The sequence below is a fragment of the Anser cygnoides genome, chromosome 5 (assembly GCF_040182565.1).
Source record: "Anser cygnoides isolate HZ-2024a breed goose chromosome 5, Taihu_goose_T2T_genome, whole genome shotgun sequence".
Taxonomy (NCBI): domain Eukaryota; kingdom Metazoa; phylum Chordata; class Aves; order Anseriformes; family Anatidae; genus Anser; species Anser cygnoides.
The window spans coordinates 61629296-61651199 of record NC_089877.1 but is presented as its reverse complement, the minus strand read 5'-3'; the positions used below and the strand labels follow the sequence as shown (position 1 = coordinate 61651199).

At 36.5% G+C, this 21904-nt stretch overlaps 1 protein-coding gene across 8 annotated transcripts in view; it reads left to right on the top strand.

Moving 5' to 3' along the window:
- Positions 1-21904, top strand: part of KIAA0586 (KIAA0586 ortholog) — a 70349-nt gene that overhangs the window by 7583 nt on the left and 40862 nt on the right. For all 8 annotated transcript variants that reach the window (XR_010832034.1, XR_010832035.1, XM_066998498.1 and 5 more), the window contains exons 9-20: positions 774-894; positions 1742-1886; positions 2990-3031; positions 3915-4141; positions 5126-5198; positions 5524-5784; positions 6167-6341; positions 11892-12080; positions 13012-13199; positions 14335-14442; positions 15673-15753; positions 21595-21791. Coding sequence is in view for 6 of the 8 variants with exons in the window: in XM_066998498.1 (XP_066854599.1) it covers positions 774-894; positions 1742-1886; positions 2990-3031; positions 3915-4141; positions 5126-5198; positions 5524-5784; positions 6167-6341; positions 11892-12080; positions 13012-13199; positions 14335-14442; positions 15673-15753; positions 21595-21791 (1807 nt within the window). In the remaining 2 variants the exon portion in view is untranslated. The remainder of the gene's footprint in view (positions 1-773; positions 895-1741; positions 1887-2989; positions 3032-3914; positions 4142-5125; positions 5199-5523; positions 5785-6166; positions 6342-11891; positions 12081-13011; positions 13200-14334; positions 14443-15672; positions 15754-21594; positions 21792-21904) is intronic.

The window sequence follows — 21904 nt, the reverse complement described above, 5'->3', positions numbered from 1 at the left end:
TAAATGAAGCCAGGTGAAGGAAGAAGAACAAATCTGTGACCCTATGGACAAAATGTTCCTCTGTGACTCAGTTAATTGCTTGTCATGGTTTCATTCATCTGTTTTTTGACGCTGCTAATAGAAAGCAATCACAGTAAGATAGATCAGTGTGAATGTTTTCATGTGACTTGTCATATCTAAAGTAAGCATTTATTAAAAAAAAAAAAAAAGGCAACATTATTTTTACTGTCCTTGTTGGGTGTTACAGAATAATGCAGTATTTGGAAAGGAAAGAAGGCCACAAAGTTGATCAAAGGGCTGGAGCACCTCTCCTACCAAGGCTGAGGGAGTTGGGTTGTTCAATTTGCAGAAGAGAAGGGAAGACCTTAGAGTGTCCTTCCAGTAACTAAAGGGGACCTACAGGAAAGCTGGGGAGGGACTCTGTCAGGGAGTGGAGTGATAGGACAAGAGGTAATGGTTTTAAACTAAAAAAGGGGAGATTTAGGTTAGATATAAGGAAGAAGTTCTGTACTATGAAAGTGATGAGATGGTGGAACAGGCCGCCCTGAGAAGTTGTGACTGCCCCGTCCCTGGAAGTGCTCAAGGCCAGGTCGGTTGGAGCTTTGAACAACCTGATCTAGTGGAAGGTGTCCCTGCCCATGGTGGGGCTGGAATTAGATGATGTTTAAGGTCCTTTCCAATCCAAACTATTCTGCGATTCTATGAAAATAAAGTATTATATGTATTGAACAAACTTAACAGTACACGTAACTGTTTCTTCTGTTCTGCTGTAGGTGGAGGGAGACTTCTTGAGCATATTCTGAATCCTCAAGAAACTCTAGTGAGACAAAGGGATTCTTCTGAGAAGGCAACGTTAAACAATAATCAAACGAGCTGGCATTCCAGGATAGACAGGTAAATAAATGCAACAACCCTAAATTGAGGAACATTGTTTTTTGTTAATTTTAATGAGATTGATGGTGTAATTGAATCACTGGAGTGGTTCTTGAGTCTGATAAAGCTGTGCTTGAAGTAAAACACTGGAGCCCAACTATTTCTGTGGTGCTTTTGCATTTCTGTCGTACTGAGGGCAGATGTAGGCTAGTTGGTGGGTCAGGTTGTAACGCCATTTTCAGAGGTGAGGGGGTATCACTCGGAGTGCTTTTCTGCCTTCTGAACATATTACTTCTATCCCAGTGGCTTGGGCAGTAGTGTCAGGAAGCCAGCTATGCAGGCACTGTGTTAAAATGGAATTCTCTTGTCAGTGAGACTCTAAGCTATGTACTTATTGGAGCTATATGAGAACATTTTGTTGGGAAGGAGCAGCATCAGTTTCTAAGGTTTAGAATAGGTCAAAGACATTTTCTTAGCTATCTAGTCTGAAACACGTTTTTCCCCAGGCAATAATTGGATATCATAATTTCAGTAATATAATGAAAAATGCCTAAAGATGTACTGTCTTATGATAGTATGAACAAAAGTATGATTTTTTTTTTTTCAGATGGACAGGTTTTCAAACTTAAAATGCTGCTCTGCTAGATCTGAATTTTAAATGTAGTTTCACTGTTCAAAATGCAAGCATACAGCTCAAGGTATTAAGCAATAAACAGAGATCTCAATAACCTGTCTGTAACCTCAGATAAAAAAGCAAATTCTGTTTTGCATAAAGGTTTGGTAAGTGCATGCGCAGTGTCAGTCAGCTACTTTTTTGGGCCATGTGAGGAGCCATGAAACTTACAGTAACAAGTATTTCTTCCATCAGGCCTACTGCTTTGCATGTAGACTCATGCCCTGCTTTTGAAAGCCCCTTCCAAAATTGCAGTTCAATTGAGAAAACGGTGAAAAAAGCAGATGATTTACTTGAAGATCTTGGCCAGTTAAGAAAACAAATGCACAACATTGTACAGGTAAAATACATAGTGTTAGAAAGTCCCAGAGTTTGAATAAGGGGAATAAAAAAATGCTGAGAAAAACTTACAAGACTAACATTTGTACATTTGTTCACAATGGCATGAAATAGTGGTTTTATTTTTTTTTTTTTTTTTTTAATGTGGAAGGGATTTGAGCCTGGGTAATGGTGTTGCAATGGGTGTGCAATAGCCTAGACTGTAGAGAGTCTTACTTCCATTCTACCATATATAAGACAGTGAAAAATAAAAAAATATTTATTCATTTTATTGGAAGATATTTGCATATTTTCAGTGCTTGTTTTCTGCTGGCACTCTTCCCGTGATGTTGGAACTACAGAGCTGATGTAATAGTTCCATTAGGGAAAGCTCAATGCACTCGTGCACTTTAGCACTAGGGATGATTTAAGCTAATTCCTTTCTCATTTTGCCATTTCTTTGTAAAGTGTTGCTGTATATTCAGAAAACATAGCTTAATCTCATTGTATTGTACAGTATAGCTGATACATTTGATACCCCATTTCACAGATTTTCGTAATGTGTTAGTGGATGGCATTTTTAACTTTTCGTATTAGTAAGAGAGCATATGTCACGTGCCCCTTTTACATCACAAATATTTGCATACCACTATTGCTAAAAACTTACATTGAATAACACCCTGGGATGGACAACACAACAGGGTGAGACAGGAGAAGCAAAGGTGGGTAAGAAATTGCAGAAGTAAATGGTTTCAAATTTTTTCTTTATTGAAGAAGAAAAAGTCACTAGGAAGACAAAGATGACTTCAACAAATGTGGGGTTGAGTCGACTAGGTACTTAGCTAATGACTTCTTATCATTGCTTGAGTTCTGTAGAGTTAGAGAATAAATGCTTGGGATGAATGACCACTAGCTTACCATGAGCAAGTGGAAGGTCTGAGGTAACTGAGATCGGTGGAGATGGAACAGAAGGTGGTGCTCTAACCCAAAAGAAGTGTTTTGTGAGGTGTAGGTGTTCACAAGAAATTCATTGTGCCCATTGAAATTGATCGAATATCCACTCTAGATTTTACCTTGACAGCTCTGTCTTTTGTGTACATTTCAAGATCTCTTCTGTCTTTTTAGGAAGCAGATTTATGGAAATCAGACATGAATGATCTTATTAAGGTATACTTTGAATTTACTTTTTTTAAGAGTATAGTACTGAAACTGTTTTGAATAGGCTTGCAATAAGATAACACTATGGTAACTATTGCATATCTATTTTTTTTTTTGAAAAAAAAAGTTGCTTATATGTACAGATTACGTTACTCAAAGTAAGATGTAACTTGTTCATTGTCTTGTCTTATTCAGTCTTAATGAACTGTCTTGAGGGAATGATGCAGAAGTCAGAAAGTTTCCTCCTTGAACAGGCATGGTGTGGAATGCTAATTTAATTGCCATTTCATTCTCTGGGTCTAATTGGCAAGTCTACATCATTTTAATTTGAACGTGTATCTGTATTTCTTAGGTGAAATTCATAAGAGTACGTAAGTAAAAAGCTGATAGTTGCTTCATTGTTTCTTAGGAAAATGAAAAGACAGCAAAAGGGAGAGGGGATCATGGTGAATGTTGAGATGTGGTGCTTTGCTGTTAAAACTCACATATTTTGCCTGGTGTTTCTTGGGACGGTGTTGCCAAATGAGTGCATGTATTTAGTGGACTTTGGTTTTTACTATGTTTTTAATTATACTTTACTGTTACATGGACAGAGTTGCATGTAGTACCTCCTGCATATACCCAAGTGCCATTTTTTCACATACTTACTAGCTTTACGTTGTTTCTCTAAGTTGGTACGTTATAGATTAGCATCTGAGTCCTTTTAGTTCTCGTCCCTCTTGACTTTTAAGTGTATTTGCAATCTACTGAAAGTTCTTGAGTAATTGAAGCTGCTGATAGTACATGTGGACAGTCTCTCATCTGCTGGGACTTGAACAGAAATTCTGATCAGGGTGTAGCAAACTGAATTAAAAGATCTGATTAAAAGGTAGTGGTTCTGTTTCAATTTCAGTCAAAAAACCCTGCTATTGCATCAGATGTTCCTGAAGATCATCAGCTCATTAAACCATCCATCCTTCAAAATGTTAAAGCACCAAAATCTCTACTGAGGGAAGCTAAAAGGATTTTGAGAGGAGTTCAAAGCAGTAAAAAAGTTCTTGAAGAAAATTTGGAAGCCATTATTCGTGCAAAAGATGGGGATGCCATGTATACGTTTATTAATGCATTGACAACGAACAGGTTAGACCCTATTATTCAGTGCTTTGTGTGTCTATTCATTCCACGTGCTCACCTTTCATTACCTCTCTTACAAATTTTTGAATTCCATATATTGAAGAACTAGTGCAGTTCCCTGGGGGAAAAAAAAAGTATTTATTGATTGACTCTTCTTAGAAGTCACGATGTGATACTTTTGAACTTGAAATGTTTTTTGAACCTTGTGATGTGAATTGAAGTTTTTTGATAGGTACCTGTTACTTCTTTGGATGTTCTGTGCTCCAGAACTTGAAGCTGAATTCTCACACTAACAACTGGACAAACTGTTCAGCTATTGGTAGCAGGGACTAAAAAATTCACTTAGCTTTTTGTAGACAAATTTGCAGTAATAGGAAGACAAAAGAGTAACGTCATCATTCAGAGCTGAAGAGGCTCCGTAAGCCTGTAAATGTTAAAGAATTAGTCATCACGCAGCAGATCTTTTGGTTTTTGAACTTTTGCTTGTCAACTGTTAGTCAATTGTGTTAAATACACCTACTTCAATCAATCATAGTTTTCCAACTGAAATATTGAGCAAGGTAACTCTTCATGTAAAGATCTTCCAGACGTGATATGTGCTATAATTATCTTTTAGAGGAAGTGATAATCTTTGTCATCTGCTTTTTATCTTTTGAGTAGGAATGTTTTTGTAGTCCTGTTTTACCAACTTCTGATCGAAATAGGAACTGACACGTGATGCCACTTGTTCAGAGGTCTTTGTAATAATGTTAGCACGTATCAACAGGACGGTTTTTGTAGGTGGCATTATGTAAGACCAGATTTAGGTTTAGGAAGTTCAGGTAAAGCATGCTCAGTGTCTTTTGGAGACTGTAGACATGCATAATCTTACTTTGTCTGTGTTCTGGTTTTTTGTTTCTGTCATGTTTCGTAGAAAAGGCTGCTGCATTCCCAGGAATGGATCAATGCAATTTAAGAAGCATTGTCCTAAAATATTTCCTTCTATTTCAGAGATATATCGGAGGAGATTCGTATCAGAAAGACCGTGGATGAGTGGATTAAGGCAATCAGTGCAGAAATCCAGGTATGGCTGGGGAAAAAATGAGTTCAGGTTCCTTGCGTTATGCTTTTTCATCTCACATTGCTCTTTCATGTTGACAATTAAGCATGATTCATTCACAACTTAAAAACATGAGAAAACTGCTTATTATTACTAGCATGTAGTTTGCTATAACATAATATTTGCCTCTATTCTAAAACATTAATTGCTTAATGAAAATCACTTGGTCACAGTTGCTCGCTAACATAAAAAAACACCGGCCATTTCTTAGATCTTCAAAGTTATCCACAAACTCTTCTGATAGCCTTGAAGATAAAATCTCCTTTTGCTATGTTTGTTTTATCTTTAGGCTGAAATGGTAAGAAATGATATGGAGCAAGTGAAATATGATCAAAAGGTCCCATGGATCAGGAGAGCCCCGAACATGAAGGCTATGAAGACCAATAAAGAAAGTAAATCAAAACCTCAGAAAATTCAAGGATGCTCAACAAAGAAGCTTTTATCTGTAGCTAAGCCGTTGCAGAAGCAAGCAGAAGATAAGATGAGCAAACAGAGTTTTAGAACTTACTTTTCTTCTGAAAGTTTGCAGGGGAAGGAAAAAAGGGCAGATGTGAGTTCCCAAGTAATTGTTTCCTTTTTGGTAATGACTGCTTTGCTTTAGATTGTAGGATTTGTGTGAAGAAAAGCGTTTGTGTGACTAGTAATTTTAAATGAAAATGATGGTCCTGTCCGGTGTTTTTTCTTGTCAGAATTGTCTTTGCATAACAATGTAGAATTCATTGTTATGTTACAAATTTGGATTATCCAGAACCTGCTATTGCATCTGGCTGTTCGTGTTCTGTATGCAGAAGTTTTAATGTGTGCATGCAATGTCTTCTTGCAAAGCTTCTTACTTTTGTTTTAATCCGTAGGCTTTTTGTAACACTACTGTTGTTTTCAAATTTTCATACGTTAAGAACTGTAAACTTTTTTTTTGTGTGTGTGTGTGATAGGGACCTGTTGGTGGAAGTGCACTGGTACAAAATGAAGAGTATCTCAGCCAAGTTTATGGAAAACCAGTTTACCAAGGCCATCGTAGCACACTTAAAAAAGCACCATATCTGAGATTCAACTCTCCCTCTCCCAAATCTAAAATTCAAAGACCTAAAGTGATAGAGTGTGTTAGAGGTAAGTAATTCCCAAATGTGAACGTGTTCCTTCCCTTTTTTTTCTATTAGGAATTCCTTGTATTCCTTGTGTTTACCTGCTCGTTCCTTGTGTTTCCCTGCTCTTCAATTTAATGCTTAAGTAATTGCAGGAGGGTTGTAAGATACTCCTTTCAAAACTGAACAATAACAGCAGGTCTTCAGATTTGTTTGCCTTGTACCTCACTTATTTTGGATTGTCCAGTTCATACTTACACTACTGTTAAGTTTAGAAATATATTTATTATTGCACAAGTCTTAAACTGAATTGCTGAAAGGAATAGAAAGTAATTACAAGAGTGCCTGGAAGTTGAGTGTGTTGAAAGACTAACCCAGCTTTTGATAAAGGTTAGTGAGGGATGTGTATTCCTTGTGTAAGGTTTATCCAGTCATGTCATTTAATTGACTTAACTTATTCAGAGTTAAGAAAACTTCTGAGATTTGGAAGATTAAAGAAGCCTGATACTGCTGTTCCCACATCTAATATGTGAATTGAGAAATGAAAATTGAAATTCATTGGAATGAAGATGACATCTATTAACCTGTAAAAATTGAAAGACGTTAATCGGAAGCATTGGTTCAGTTCACTAAATAGCAATAACTCTTTTGTTACTCAAGTCAGATTTAAATGCAGAGTATAACTTTTTTTTGTACTAACTTGTTATTTAATTGATGAAGGTTATTAGTTGATAATGAATTTTATTCATTAGTTATGTACAAAGTGTTAAGATCAGAAGATTCTAATTTTCAAACCTATTAGGAATGTTAAAAGAAATGAAATTGTATCTGGCACAGGTAAGTGTAGATAAACTTCATCTTGAGTTAGTAGAATTGAATGCGTACTCTGGTAAAATTCATCCATTCATTAAAAATAGTCTTTATTTCGGTTTTTAAAATTAATGTTTTTAAGAATACTAGTTTTCTTTATTGAAAGTTGTTTTACACACTGTTAGGAGGTAAAAAAAAAACAAAACCTTGCAAGATACCAACAAAACAGTGAGGACTAGAAAATCAAAGCAAAGGAAGCAATAGTAGAGTAGAGTGAAGTAGGAAAACAAATTCAGTGTTTGCCTAGGTATTTATGTTGGAGGTATGGAAAGTGTAGGATTGTATCTGAAGCAGATGTTCAGAATATAAGTTCCTATTTTTCTTTGTTTCAGAGGCCTTTTGCTCTGAATCTTCTCACAATTGATACCTTTATGGAATTTTCTCAGTGTTTTTTGTTGAGTCTTTTACAAATCATTAACAGTTTGAAATTGTACATCTTAGATTTGTCTGTTTTAATGGGATCTGTTTTATTTTCCAGTTATCTTTTCAAAACCTACTGTTTCTTACTATGGTGATTAAGATTAATCTATAATAGATCCATCAGAAAAACTAATGTGTAGGATTAAGGGGAGACTTAGAGGTCATTACTACTGTTACTGTTAATAACTAGAATGCTTGTTACGAAGGATGAAACTTAATCAAAGAATTTTCCGAAGTGGTTGTACTGTTATTTTCATTATGACTGAAGCAATGGAGGGTGACTGCTCTTCTTCTCTATATCTGTACAGAAAAGAGTGTAGTCAAGATACTAGTTTCTTTAATTGAAAGTTGTTAGGAGGTAAAAAAGATTGCAATCCTAACACATTGTTAGGAGGTAAAGAAGATTGCAAGATACCAACAAAACAGTGAGGACTAGAAAATCTCAGCAAAGAAAACAACAGTGGAGTGCAGAAGGAAAAAAAACGACAACAAACAAGGACTTTTAGTTTCTTCTCTCCGCATCAGAGAGCGAGCAAATTACATGATAAAGGATCATCATCAAGGGAAATACTGTATTAAGTTTAAGAGGCAGTTAAAGTGGTGGTGGGCACAATCAAGATTATAGGGTGAGCATCAGTGGAAAAAATGTGGAGGATTTGTTAGCTTTCCTATTCAGTTCTTGTTCTTGTGCTGATGGCACTCATGCAGGAAAAATACACTTGATGCAGTCTTAACTGTCACTTCTTTTTTAAAATAGTGTTTTCATTATAACTGTCAAAATATTATATTCTGTATGAAATAAGACATTAATATGACAAAGGCAGCCACTTAACGAGACCATGTTTTTAGGCCATAAAAATGTATGGTATAAAACATTGAATTTATGTCCTTGGAGACTAATACTGCTATTATTTTTTTCAGTTATGGTGTACATCCATAGTGTCAAATCCTCAGAATAGTACAAGAATCTATTGTTAAGCATAGTGTAGTCGTTAGGTGATTTCCTGGCACTTTTCTTATGACTGCTCTATAACTCAGTTGTGATCCATGAGGAAAAAGTGTTACTGGTAGGAAGTATTTGCAGTTCTCAAAACTCCCTTGAAAACATGTTGTGTAGTCTTGGTAAAGATCAAAAAGACTTCTGAAAACTGAATTTATTTTTAACTGGTGAAAACTTGGTATGTGAAAACAACCTGCCTTGTTTTTAGAAATGACAGGGTGCTCATTTGAAGGATCAGTATGATATATCACTCTTTTTGACTCTATTGGCAGTGCTGCACACCTGTAATTTAGTTTATTCTGTACATAATTTTTTGAATGAAATGTGTGTTAGTAAGCACTTAAGAACCTCATAGTTAATGCTACACTACAGTGACCTCAAAGATTTGGACTGAGAACAGACACTCCTTTAAAAATATTGAATCAGCAGTTCTACTTTTGCTGAGTCCTGAATGACATTTTTCATCTTGATTTATAGGGTTCTTGTCTTTTGGAGGTCACAACCTTTCCAGGGAGCCCAATTTTATCCTTTCAGAAACAATACCTCGTGAAGAGACAGGACGAGTCTGTTGGGTGTTGTCCCCACGTCCCTGCCCACACCCCCACATAAATCCAATTATCCTAAGAAGTAGTTCATTTGATCTTTTGACACTACGGATGTTCTACTGCTGGCATGTTTAATTTGGTAGTGGCGATGAAATTTAAAGGTGCAAATTGCATGCAGTTGTAATAAGCTGCTCCTGTGCTTTAGCTTGTTTTCTGTTGGAGGCAAATAGTAAATGAAAGAGAAAACTAGGTACTGGATCCATGCTGAATTTAATCTTCCAGGTCTCCTGAATGTGGCAAATACAGTTTAAAAGGTATTTGCTTGAAAACAGAATGAACTCTGGATAGCCTTTACCCAAAGTTAATACTGTTCCAAGTCATTAAGTCATACTACAGCAGTGCAGCCACATGTGTGTTTGCAATAATAAAGCCATCATAAAAATCATTTCTCCATTTCACGTCAGATTGCAGTTACAGAAAATTGCAGTTATTTTATTTGCTGTCAAGAAACAAAATAAGGCACCCTTGTATCCTTATCTAAGGGAAGAAAGGAAGAAGATGGAATTTCTTTGGCGTGTCATTTACAACAATAGTGCTCCTATGAATATTTAACCTATTTCCAAGTTTTCTAACTTTGACGGCTTTAGACTGAGGACAGCCTTTGTTTTGATACTGGCATTACTTGACTTTGACTTTTATATGACAGTTGGTCAGGTTGCTTAACTTTTGTGCTCTCCTGCATCTCGCTAATAAAATGGAAAAGTAATGCTTCAGTGTTCTACATGAGTCTCATGATGAAAAAGTTGTTGGATGTTTTTGTGGACTGCTATTCTGAAAGAGGCAGTTACAGCAGGAAAGTATAACTAATAAAATTAGAAACAGATCCCTACTCCTCTATAATAAAAGTGTAAATAAAATGAAACAAAATTGAGTAAGCACTTTAAAGCATGAGGCTCTTTAAAAAATCTTGCATGTATTAGACATGGTTAGTTTTTGCCTTCATGGAATTGCACCCAGATATTCCCTTCCTGGCCTTGATGTACCAGGTGATAAAAGGCTTTAAAATTATTGCAAGTAGTTGGCCTTGAGCTTGATTGGTTGGAAAATCCAGACTTATTAAATGACTCTTTTTTGTTAGAGCAGTCCACTGAGCTTGTGTTAAATTACTGCTAGAAATTACTGCTAGAATAAGGATGTTTATTTAAGACTGAAATGGCCATCTGGAGAGCCTCTTTTCAGTCATTTTATAACTTTCTCAACCATTTTCTTTGCAAATAAACTGTAGTGACTAGTGCTGTAGTGCTTGGTTTCTTCTGGGAAGTTAGGAAAAAAATCCAGCTATTCACACTTTAATGAGCAAGTGAATTTCTTAGAGGGAAAAAAAAAAGCTGGAGTTGTTTTCTTACATAATTCGAACTAATAAATATATGTAAACACCAGGTTTTTAAAACTAAGTTTAATTAAATGTCTAGTTTCTGCCCAGTGCAAATAAACTTTTCAGGGGGAAATGAAAAGTTGAAAGCAATTAAAATGAGGTGCTGCGTGTATACAGTACTTAATCATTCTTACTGTGAGAACCGTGTTTTTACAAGTTGGCGGTATTACAGATACGTTGCCAATTTCTGTTTTTACTCAAAAGTTCAAGGCCAGGGGAGACTGTTAGATCATGTAGTACGACCTCTCCTAAATCACAAGCCACTGAACTGTATCTATTTATGTTACTGAGTCCAGTAATTTGTCTTTGACTAAAGAATGATTTTTCTGGCTAATCTATGCGTGAAGAAAGGCATGTGTGCATCATTTAAAGACATGAGAAATTCTGCCCTTAATTACTTTTTCCTGTGGCTACAAGTAACCTTATGGTTCAAAAGTAAATGGGACACTTTAAATTTAGTACCTGATCTGTAGTGAGTGTTTGGATTCAGTTTACAGCTACTTCAGTTTCCAGTTGACTTCCCTAAAAAAATTAAAATGGTCTTTTAATGCCCAATCTATTTTAATATTTACAGAGATACAGGGTTAGAACTGAACGCTGTGTTGTCATAGATGGAAGTCATCTGCTCCACCTTACTTCTGTCTTGTTGAGATATCTGAGGACTACGTTTATCCACTTCACCACAACACTGTATTCTGTTTTCTCATTGCTTTGTTTATCCAACATGACCTTAACGCCTTTTTCAGACACTTCTTTCTGATCTGCATTTTCTGATTGAAGAGTTATGACTTGCTGTTCTTGTTTGTACGCTTATAACCCACAATCTGTGTGCACTAAAAGGCCACTCTTTTGAGTGGATTGGCTTACTTCTGTGTCTGTATTCTTAAAAGTCAAGTTATCAATCTTTACTATCCCTAAATGTTGACTTTTATTATTCAATTAATTAGTAATACGAACAAAGCTAAAAAGAGTGTTTATTGACATGTTAACCGGTCATTTATATATGAAGGGTGATGATTAGTAACAACAGAGGTCTAAGATATTTTATATATATTTATATATATATATATAATACAGATTCAGCTACTCAAAAATTATAACTTTAACTCATTTACTAATGCCAATACTAAGATACTTGACATAGCACCATTAGATTCTGCCCTTCCAGTCTTGCACCCTCATTCCCTCCATATTCCACAGCAAAAATTTGTAGCTGTTTCAGTTGAAGGGTTATTTTAGTAGTGTGTGGTGTTACTGTGTTTGGACATGCATTGATCTGTGCAATTTACCTGGCTCTTGTTTCAGGTACAAAGGTAAAGTCAGCAAGAACACAGACTTGTTCTCATGCACAGAAGGTAGTAACCAGTCCCAAAAGCCAGCATCCTTTATATGCTCTTTCTCAAGAAAATCAATATCTTTTTAGTCCAAATAAAGATGTACCAGCTGGCTGCGGTCCACTTGAAGGTCACCTAATACCTATGGCTATTCCACTGGGTAAGAGCAAATAACCTGTAAAAGGGATGTGTGTAGGTTAATATGTGCTGTTTTGTGGAAATGCAACTTCCATCTTCTCAAGTCAGTGATTTGCCCTGGTCCGTGAGATTTACATCTGCCTTTCTTTTGGGAAATGTTTGTGGGAGAACATTTGAAATGTGCTGGTTCTTTTAATTCTTCATGCTGGCTATCTGGCTGCACCCTGGCTGAGGTGTATATTATTTGTATAGCTGTACATACCTTCTTTGGTATGCTTTCCATTTCTAGGGCTCATGTTCTGGCTTCAAGTTTGGTATCTGTGTAAGTAAGAACTAACCATTAGGGCTTGAATTCAACATCAACGATGACTTCAGCCCAACAATTTCAGCAGGATTCTGCCAAACACACTAATTCATTTTCATGGCTTCAGTATTTTTGGACTTCCAGTAGAACCTCTATACAGGCCTTGTTTCAGGAAAGGTTACTATTATGTTAGCATTTAAATATGATATTTATTAAATAAAAAGTAAGGAAGTCTCAAATCAAAATTTGATGGATACTAACCTAAGTGTAATAGTATTTTGAATATAGTTAAGAAAATGTGAGGGGAGGAGGAGCATGGTACGTAATTTTTGACTGACAAAAACGGTGTAGTTATTCTTATTTTCAGCAATAGGTGTCACCCTAGTCAAGTAAACTGAATAGTTGCAAAAAATGGCTGTGGCAAGTTTACAGTTTTCGCTCAGAAAGTCTTAAATTTACTTGGTGAAGCATAGTGCTTTAGTCAGTTGTAGTGGGTAAAATACAGACTTGTTCTGTAACAGTGCATGAGATCTTAGTCTGTTTCATGTAAAACACTGATACAATTTAATTTTACTTAGTTTATTAATTTACAAATTTGTTTTAAAGATTTTTATTTATATATATAAATATTTTTTAACACTTTTCTTAGGTCAAACCCAAATTAGTGACATCTCCCTGCAGCCTGCTGGAGTAGTTATAGGTAAACCCCATCCTGTTACAATCACGACATCTCTTCCTCAAGCACCACCAAAGCCTCCAGTTGAGATAAAAAAACCAAACATAGCTGTGATAGAGATGAGATCAGAGAAAAAGGATCCACCTCAGTTGTCTGTGCAGGTATGTATCAAGAATGATGGTTATTTGTTTATTTTAACAAATGAATGCTAAATAAAGACAGTCTCATCCACCAGTAACTTACTTCGACCTCAGTGGCTGATTTTTCTGTAAGCAATAGAAATGTGTAGAATGGTCCAACAAGTTGTCACATCTTAACAATGATTTAACCAAAATAGAATAACTGTTTCTTTTGTAAGTCAACTATGTGTTTGTAAAATAGTTCTATGTCATGTAATATTTCACTTTATTTTTTTTTTTTAATGAGACTTTCAAGCCAGAATAAACTTTGTATAAAAAGTATTAAAATAAATGACAATTTTCTTGGAAGGGTGGTTTGACCTGTAAGACTTCTTTCTCAAGCATGACATTGAACCCAATAATTTCACTCCTGATTAATCAACCATTGAAGTCTTTATCTAGTCTTTTCTTATTTTCACATGAGTCTGTTGTCAAGGAAGTTAATGTTTCTTACACATTGAGTATCTTGGATTCAAATTATAGAGAATATGTACATGCCTATCTGCACCTTTCAGATACAAATGATTCATAGAATAAAAGCTAAACACAGGCAGAGTATGGCTTTTGTCCTCTCACTGTGTCACTGGATTCCACTCTCATACCTTTTTCCTGTTAATTGACCCAGTTCTTAAATGGGTATGGTGATTTTTTTTAATTTTTTTCCCCCCGAAGAATTAAGCAAGTATTTAAATTTTTGTTCTTCAAAAAAAGTTTTGATGCTGTAATGGACATGCCTTTATTACAAGATATATTGTAATAGAATTATCCCTTTATTTTACCATACCAGATATATGACGATATGAAGCCAACAACCATCCTTACACAGTGGCTTGTAGACCAACTGAAATAAATTGCACGTCAAACACATGTGCTATGTGAATATTTATATTTACCTGTCATCACGTGCAAGACGTAGTATCAGGGAATTAGAGGACAGGAGAAATCAGGTAGCATGACAAAAAAGGATAATATTTCTGGGGCTAGGTTGTTGGTTTTGTTTTTTGTGACTTAATAACAAGAGGAAGATAATACAAAAAAGTGGAAGAATATAAAAAGTTCAACAATAGCAGCTGAGCTAATACATAGTTTTTCAGACTGGTTATTTGTTCTGTCCTAGGTGTTACCAAATGTAGATATTGACAGTATTTCAAGTGGCAGTGGCAGTGTAGACCATGTGCCTTCAGGCTCCGAACCTGCGCTTCCTCCTGTTGATGCTGTAATCCAGGTATTGATTGGTCTAAATGTGTGCGTGAGTTGAATTTTGTTAAAACAGAAAAATCAGTCAATTATGTTAAATTTCTGCAACATTATCTCATATTTTGTTAGAGAAATATGTTTATGTTTATATGTTATGTAAAATATAACATAAACATTTAATGTGAGGGGTTTGTTTAAGGAAATAAAAAATTGTAGCAAGATGCTCTTCCAAGATTAAATCGCTATCGTGAAAACCTGTGCCTTGTTAAGAGCTGTAATTGCTTATTGGCCAATGTAATGTCTTAATGTCTTATCCTGGTTTCAGTGTTTCCTCATGAAGACTGAGGATGTTCTTCATTCCTCTGTCTGTTCCTTGGCCATATTTGAGTGGTTAGTGACATGCAGGCGTAGCCTGTCATTAGTATTCTAATGTGTGTGGATAGGTGACACAACATGGTTAGGCTGTGGAGCTGACTGGTTCCCTCCATTCTCTTTCCACATACCTTTTTCAAAAGTGTTTTTAATATAATCTAAGCAGTAACGAAGGCTTTTGTTCAACTAAAACGTTTACTGCTGTGTGTTGCAAGATAAGGTTGTAAACTAGGGCACATATTTGCAGGGTGGCACGTTTCCAGTGGACTTCTGTCTTGTCCATTGCACAGACTGGACAGTGTGAATTGAATAAGGCACGGAGGTGCACTGATTGTTTCTGTTTAGTTATTGTACCTTCTGTTTTCTCTGTGTCTCAGATGCCATTTTGACTTAAGGAGCTAGGTCCTCTGGAGTCCTATGGTCATGATATTCACAGCATAGCACAGAGACCAGTGGCGAAAATAACAATGATTATTTTAAAATTTAATTATTAATTAACACTGTAAAATTGTACACAAGCAAATTGCTTAAGACACTTTCAGATTTTTGCATGCTATGTTTTGCAGTAGTTTGTGTTACTGATGTTTTTTAATAAGTTAGAGGTATTGCCCTAGAGCTCTCGTTGGTGAGATACTCCATTAGATTCAATATCAGTAAGGTTTAGTTGTCAGCGTACAACAAGGAGCTATAATAAGCTCTGTTTATGCTATGCAAAGAAATTTCTCTTAACTTTTAAGATAGATAAAGCACTTTTCCTGGATTCAGGCTGTTGACAAGACTGACAATTTAACTGCATTCTCGGCATGAAGTTTTTCCTGCTCATGCATTTTTTTTCTTTTCCGCCAACATGAGATATCTAATAATTTCCATCTGTCTTTATAAATAGACTCCAGAAGATTTACATAGTGAGGAAGAAGACACAAAGTTTCCAGGAACAAATTTAATTGATGTTACCGATGTTATGCAGGTAATTATATTGCAAAGATGTCCTTTCCTTCTAAATGTTTTTCTATTTGCTTTATATTATTCTATCATAATGGAAAATGCAATGTAGAAAATGAGTGTGCTTTATGAGCAACTTTAAAAATACCCATTGTGAGCAGTACTGAACTGTTCACAGTGCCATAAACAATATCGCAAATTCCTGTATGTTAGTGAAGGACCTTTGAAGAATTACAGTAAAAAATTAAAATTGGCTTTTATTTATATGTGTTAGAATCCACTAGAAATAGAAGTAGTCCTCTAAAATCAGTGGTGATTATAGCACTTAGATTTCACAGTTTCAAGCTCTAAATGTAATGCATATATAAGAGGCTCTTACAGATTTTAAGTGAGATGATGGAAACTTTAAAATGTGAAAGTATTTTCTGAGGTTCCCATTTTAGAAAATTTTAGTATAGAACAATTTGTATATGTTTCGGAGGTCCTAAAACACGTTAGTATAATATCTCATTTTAGTCAGAAATTATTTTCATGTTTTTTTTTGTTGTTTTTTTTAAAGCGATATAAGTATGTAACGTACTACTTACCTCATTGGGCCCATTAAGAGGTGACAAGATTTTGTTTTGCTCGATGTCTTGTCTTGTTAGGATGTCTGTGCATATTTAACAGCATTGATGTTTCTTGAATATGATGGCATGGATTTATTGGAGATATTCTTTTACAGTTTAGTCTTTTTAGGTAACAAGTACTCTGCTTGTCAGTCAGAGTGGGGGCTGACAAACACTGGAGTCTGGTGAACCAGGCTGTATTTCACTTCTCTGGATTAAGAGCACAAGCAGAAACTCAACAGTAGCTGAGAAAGGCTGCCTCCAAAGGCAGCAAGGTGCTCCTACCCAGCTGTTGTGTAGTATCTTGCCTCTGTGGAAGATGGCAGCTTTTGTCTCCTGCTGCGTTTAAGTCTAAGTCAAGTCATCAGGAGCTTGAAAATGTGGTCCTTTGCTAGTATCCTCCTGATATGTTTTTTCCTCAAACTTCTTTCTGGTGAATAGACTTGCTCTGTTCTAGTCAAAATCTACCCCAGTTGTTTTTGTTGTTTAAACCCGTTTTATGTGCTCCTGATCCCAGGATTAGAGCATACATTAAATGTTAACTCTGTAGCCTATAGGCGAATACAGTAGATTTTATTTTTAATATTTATCATTTAAACTTATCAGTTAGTTAAAACATTTTTAAAGATGTAGTTTTTCTTTCAAAAGTGGGGAAATGGTTTATTTTTTTATTCCAAAATTATCTTTTGTTATTGGAAGGGAGGAATTAAATCTATTTGGACAAGTTTCTCTTATTGGCACAGCAAAAACTGTTTAAGAAATCGCAGTCACAGAATGACTGAGGTTGGAAGGACCTCTGAAGATCACCTCATCCAACCCCCCTACCGAGCACGATCACCTAGAGCACGTTGTGCAGGATGGCATCCAGACAGGTTTTGAATATCTCTAGAGAAGGAGACTCCACAACCTCTCTGGGCAACCTATTCCAGTGCTCTTTCAACCTCACAGTAAAGAAGTACCCCCTCATATTGAGCCGGGACCTCCTGTGCTTCACTTTGTGCCCGTTGCCTCTTGTCCTCTTGCTGGGCGCAAGTCCCACACAATTTTTTAATGTGAATAACAGTTATTTGTCCTTTATTTTTTCGTTTTTCTCTTGGATTGCTTTTATCTTTTATTTTTGGCAATGGGATATATTTTAATCACAATACCAAAAAATGTTCCAAGTGAAACATATGTTTGGCTTATGCCCATACAGACAAAGTTCTTAAAAATGTGCAAGGCAAACACAATGTGGAAGCATAAAATCAACCTCTGGAGTGGCAGGAGTACTTAAGACATCAAAATAACTCTTATAACAATAACTTTGATTCAGATGCATGAAAGAATGTGCACAAAATGCTATATGGGAAAATAACTTATTGTTGTGTCCCCCCCCCTTCTTTATGGAAATTTAATTATGTTAGAACTGAAGAGAGTATATGTTTGCATGAATTTTTATTTATTTTTACACTGATGGATGCCACAAAAAAGCTTTAGGACCTTGGCACAGGCACTTCCCTTTCCTAAGCATTGCTTTACCTTTCCACCCAGAAGGTACACACATTCAAGAGCTGCTTAGGAGCTGAAATGCCGGTTGTTAGGGGATGCCAAGCGGGGCAGCCTGAGAAAAGGAAGGCTGCTGCAATGCCTGTTCCAGGTCCAGCCAGTAAAGAGACTGAGCATGTATTGCCGGTAGGCACACGCACAAACACAGGTGTGCAATACACAAGTGCACGTATACAAGCACACAGGGGTGGCTGCACAGATCAGCACTCAGACAGCACCACCGGGCTGATCCCGTTCCCTTCTCCAGCAGCTCAGGATGGACTGACTCTAACTCTTCTAACTTGTGCACACACGTGTATCCTGCCCAGACGTAGAGCTGTCCCATACCTGGTTCCCAAACCATTTGTCCTGCCTGATGGCTGCTTTGGATTGATACTTGCTGGTGCTCGCTGCTGGCACCAGAAGCACTCAGGCCCCAGGACCTGTGGGCTGACTCCAGTTGCTGGTGCTTTGACCTCCTTACATTCACGCATAATGGAAAGCCCCTTTATGGTTCCTTCTGGTAAACAATACAATTTGTAGTGTCCCAAAATATTCTTCCCTACATCCTTTAGTAATTCTCCCTCTCCCTACTATCCCAGAACATCCCCATGGAGCCTTAAAGGATCTCTGGAGGGTCAATCCATGAACTGGGTTTCATGCCTGGATATTGGGGCTGATCCCTCACCTGCAATAGCCCTGGTAAGGGGTGCTTGGTTCTTGTAGGCAGATGCACTGTGTCCCAACTTGTAAAATGCAAGTTCCGCCACAGGCAGCGATGATGGATGTGTGTTGTTCCCCCATTGCAACTTCACCAACTGCGTCTGAAGACCCAGAATTACATTTTCCAGAACAGTTGAGTTGGGTCCTCTTATTTCATACTAAGACAATTCACCTATGGAATAAAGCAAAAAGGGTTGTTACAGCTTTGCTTTACACACTTCTTTATTTTTAATCCATGGTTGTACCTACGTGAGTTCTTCAGACTGTCTGCACAGAAGAGATTTCATAATGCCAACCTTTGCATGGACACTGTCTTGTTCCAGAGTGTGGTACTTGTTCAGTTAACGTGAGCCCCAAATGGACTTACACATTTATTGATTCTAGCCTCCTGAGCATGAGCAGCCACAACTGGCAATAACTTTGACAAGTTTACAAGGCAAAAGCCTTGTAAAGGCATCAGCCAGACACCTTGCTCTTTCTAAACGTGCACTAGTTGCAAGGTGGGGACGTATTTCTCAGTATTTTTGCTTGAATACTGCCCCAAAATGTGTAACCTGCAGAGATTATAGAATCATGGAATGGCTCAGGTTGGAAGAGACCTTAAAGATCATCCAGTTCCAACCCCCCCTGCTGTGGACGGGGATGCCACCCACTAGATCAGGTTGCCCACGGCCTCATCCAACCTAGTCCTGAACACCTCTGGGGATGGATCAGAGTAAACATATTCACCTTAACCTCGGTTTCCAAGAAATGCTCTGTGGGACAGTGTGATTGTGATTTTTTACACATACAACTCTTCAGGTGGAAGTTCATAGATGGCACCTGCAATGCAATCTGACCTTGCTGGGAGACGTGCTTTAGAAATCTGTGACTAAGTTTTGGATAGCTTTCATAAAGGTCTACACATATACGTGCTTGGTAACAGAACAAAATTAATCCATACTACCTAATCATCTCAAACATTTTTTTTAATTATCTGAATGTAATTTGGGAAATATAATTTAAGCTTGATACTTTGTAAGAAAGTATAATGATTAATATTCCAATCGTATCTGAAAGACTTTCTAATTTATGCCATATTTTGATTGGGAATTGTGATAGATATTTTCAACAGTCTCCGGGGAGTTAAAATGCAGACTTGAGTGCAGATTACTCAGGATTGGTCTACAAGGTGATATATGTGCATGTTCAATCTCTATAATTAAATGCTGATTTCTTTCATTTTTTAAGAATTTCAGCAGAGATAATATATCACCCCCAAATAAATATAACCTTCTTTTGGATTTGTATGCCATTAAATATAACATATTTTGTGCTCATAATTTAGAAATGCAGGAGAACTGCGAAACTTCGTCAGAAGTTACTAATTATATGCAAGATTTATTGTATGTACTTGGTTTATTTAATCCAGATGTTTGCATCTTGCATACTTTCAGAAAAGATTATATTAAATAGGCAACATCAAAGAAAATTTATGGAGTAGTGCAGTCAGAAGAAAATGCATAATGAAACACTGGGCAAAGACATCTTTACGTTTGCTGTCAGCATGAGTTATGGTTATGAATACATACATGCTAACAGAACGAACTGCTTATCTGCTTGCAAGTCATCCAGTGCCATTCTGAGTTTAACTTTACTGTCTTCTTTCTGAATGAATGCATAGAATGACTGTGAGATCTTTGTTTGCGATTCCCCAGATATACATATTCTATTTTGCCTGCTTTGTAAGTTACAGCTTTTATTTGAAAAAAAGATTACTTTCTAAACTCATTAAAGATCCAAAAGTTCTCCAGTAGCTATTTGTTGTAATACTCGTCATGGAAATCTGTCTGACCTTTCAGTTTTAAAGTATGTTAAGGTAGGAGAGAAGCATTTTAATGCTGGATTGGGGAACGAGAAGGGAAACTGTTAGTCATTTTTTTCTCTTCTCTCCTTTCTTTTCATGTTAAGTAATTTATTTATTTTTTTATTGGTTAAAAGTAAATTTATTTTATATAACGGAAAAGAAACCCTTTTTTTCCTTTGTGTGTTGGAGATCATTCTTAATAAATGTAGATTTATAGTGAGCTTTTTTATGCACCGTAATATGCTTTTCACTCGTAACTTGGGGCTCAGCTCTTCATCTCCTTTCAGCATGCCCAATCTTTGTAGAGAATTATTTTAGTTTTTGAGATGTTTGCTTCTAATTTTATGAGAGATGGATACAGGTTCTCTTACATCAGGGGACACTTAGTACAATGCGATGGGTTGGTGACTGTTTTTGGGGACTTCGTGCTGTCTGTGCACACAGGAGGAAAAAGGAGGGTGATATCTTTGGAAACACATTTTAATGAGCACAGAGTAGTACATTAAGGTTAAATTCAAAATGTCTCTTGTAAATTTGTTGCCCAGAAATGTCTCCTAACTTTTTAGCAATCTAAGTTAGCTTAATTATAAACGTATATGGAACTTACGTATAAATTATTAATGTCTTGCTTCAGTGATGGCAACTTTATTAGAGCTTTGAATGACTGCACGCTTGTTCTGCACACTTCTGGCAATGTATCTTTCAGCCAGGCCAGAAAGTTTAATTTTTAAAAACAAACCAAAACAACAACAAAACCCAGCAACAAAACCCACTAATCCAACAAGTGACTGTAAAAAGTTTCCTAAGCTTGCTTTATTTTTTAAGGAGGTGTATTTCTCAAATACGTATTAAAAAAAAAACAGTTATGTCACAAGTTAATTAATCCAGTATTAGTATTACCGTTGGCTCCCTGCCCTGTGTGAGAAATAAAAGCCCAATCCTGTTATTTTACCCAGCAGTTCTTATACCCTTATGCCTCTGCAGATTTATGATTTGCTAGGTTTAGAATCGTGTCAATTAACTGCAATATAATAAGAAGGGAGAATGTAGTTTGTGTTCTGCGATATGCACATAACTGTTTCTTGAGGAAAAAAATCTGATGGTTACCTCAGTGACACTGTCTTCCAAAAATACATTATAATTTAATTTACTAACTATTTTTTAGGATCAGGAAGAGGAGAGGGATGAAATTCCAGAATTCACTGAGCCTCTTCTAGAGCTTAATGGACATTTTAAAGTTGCCTCGCCAACATACAGCGGTCCTGTGTTTCCTCCAGTGGCATCTGCTCCTCAACAGTCTTCTGATGTTTTGGATAAACTGATTGAAAGGAGAGAAACTATAGAAAACAGGTTGATAAATTGGTGAGTTGCAGCATAACAAAATATCAGAATATATATGAAAGAAGGAAGAAATCTGTAAGAATACTTTCCCTTTATTCCTCACCCTCTCTTCCCTTCTCTTTCCTTTGAACTTC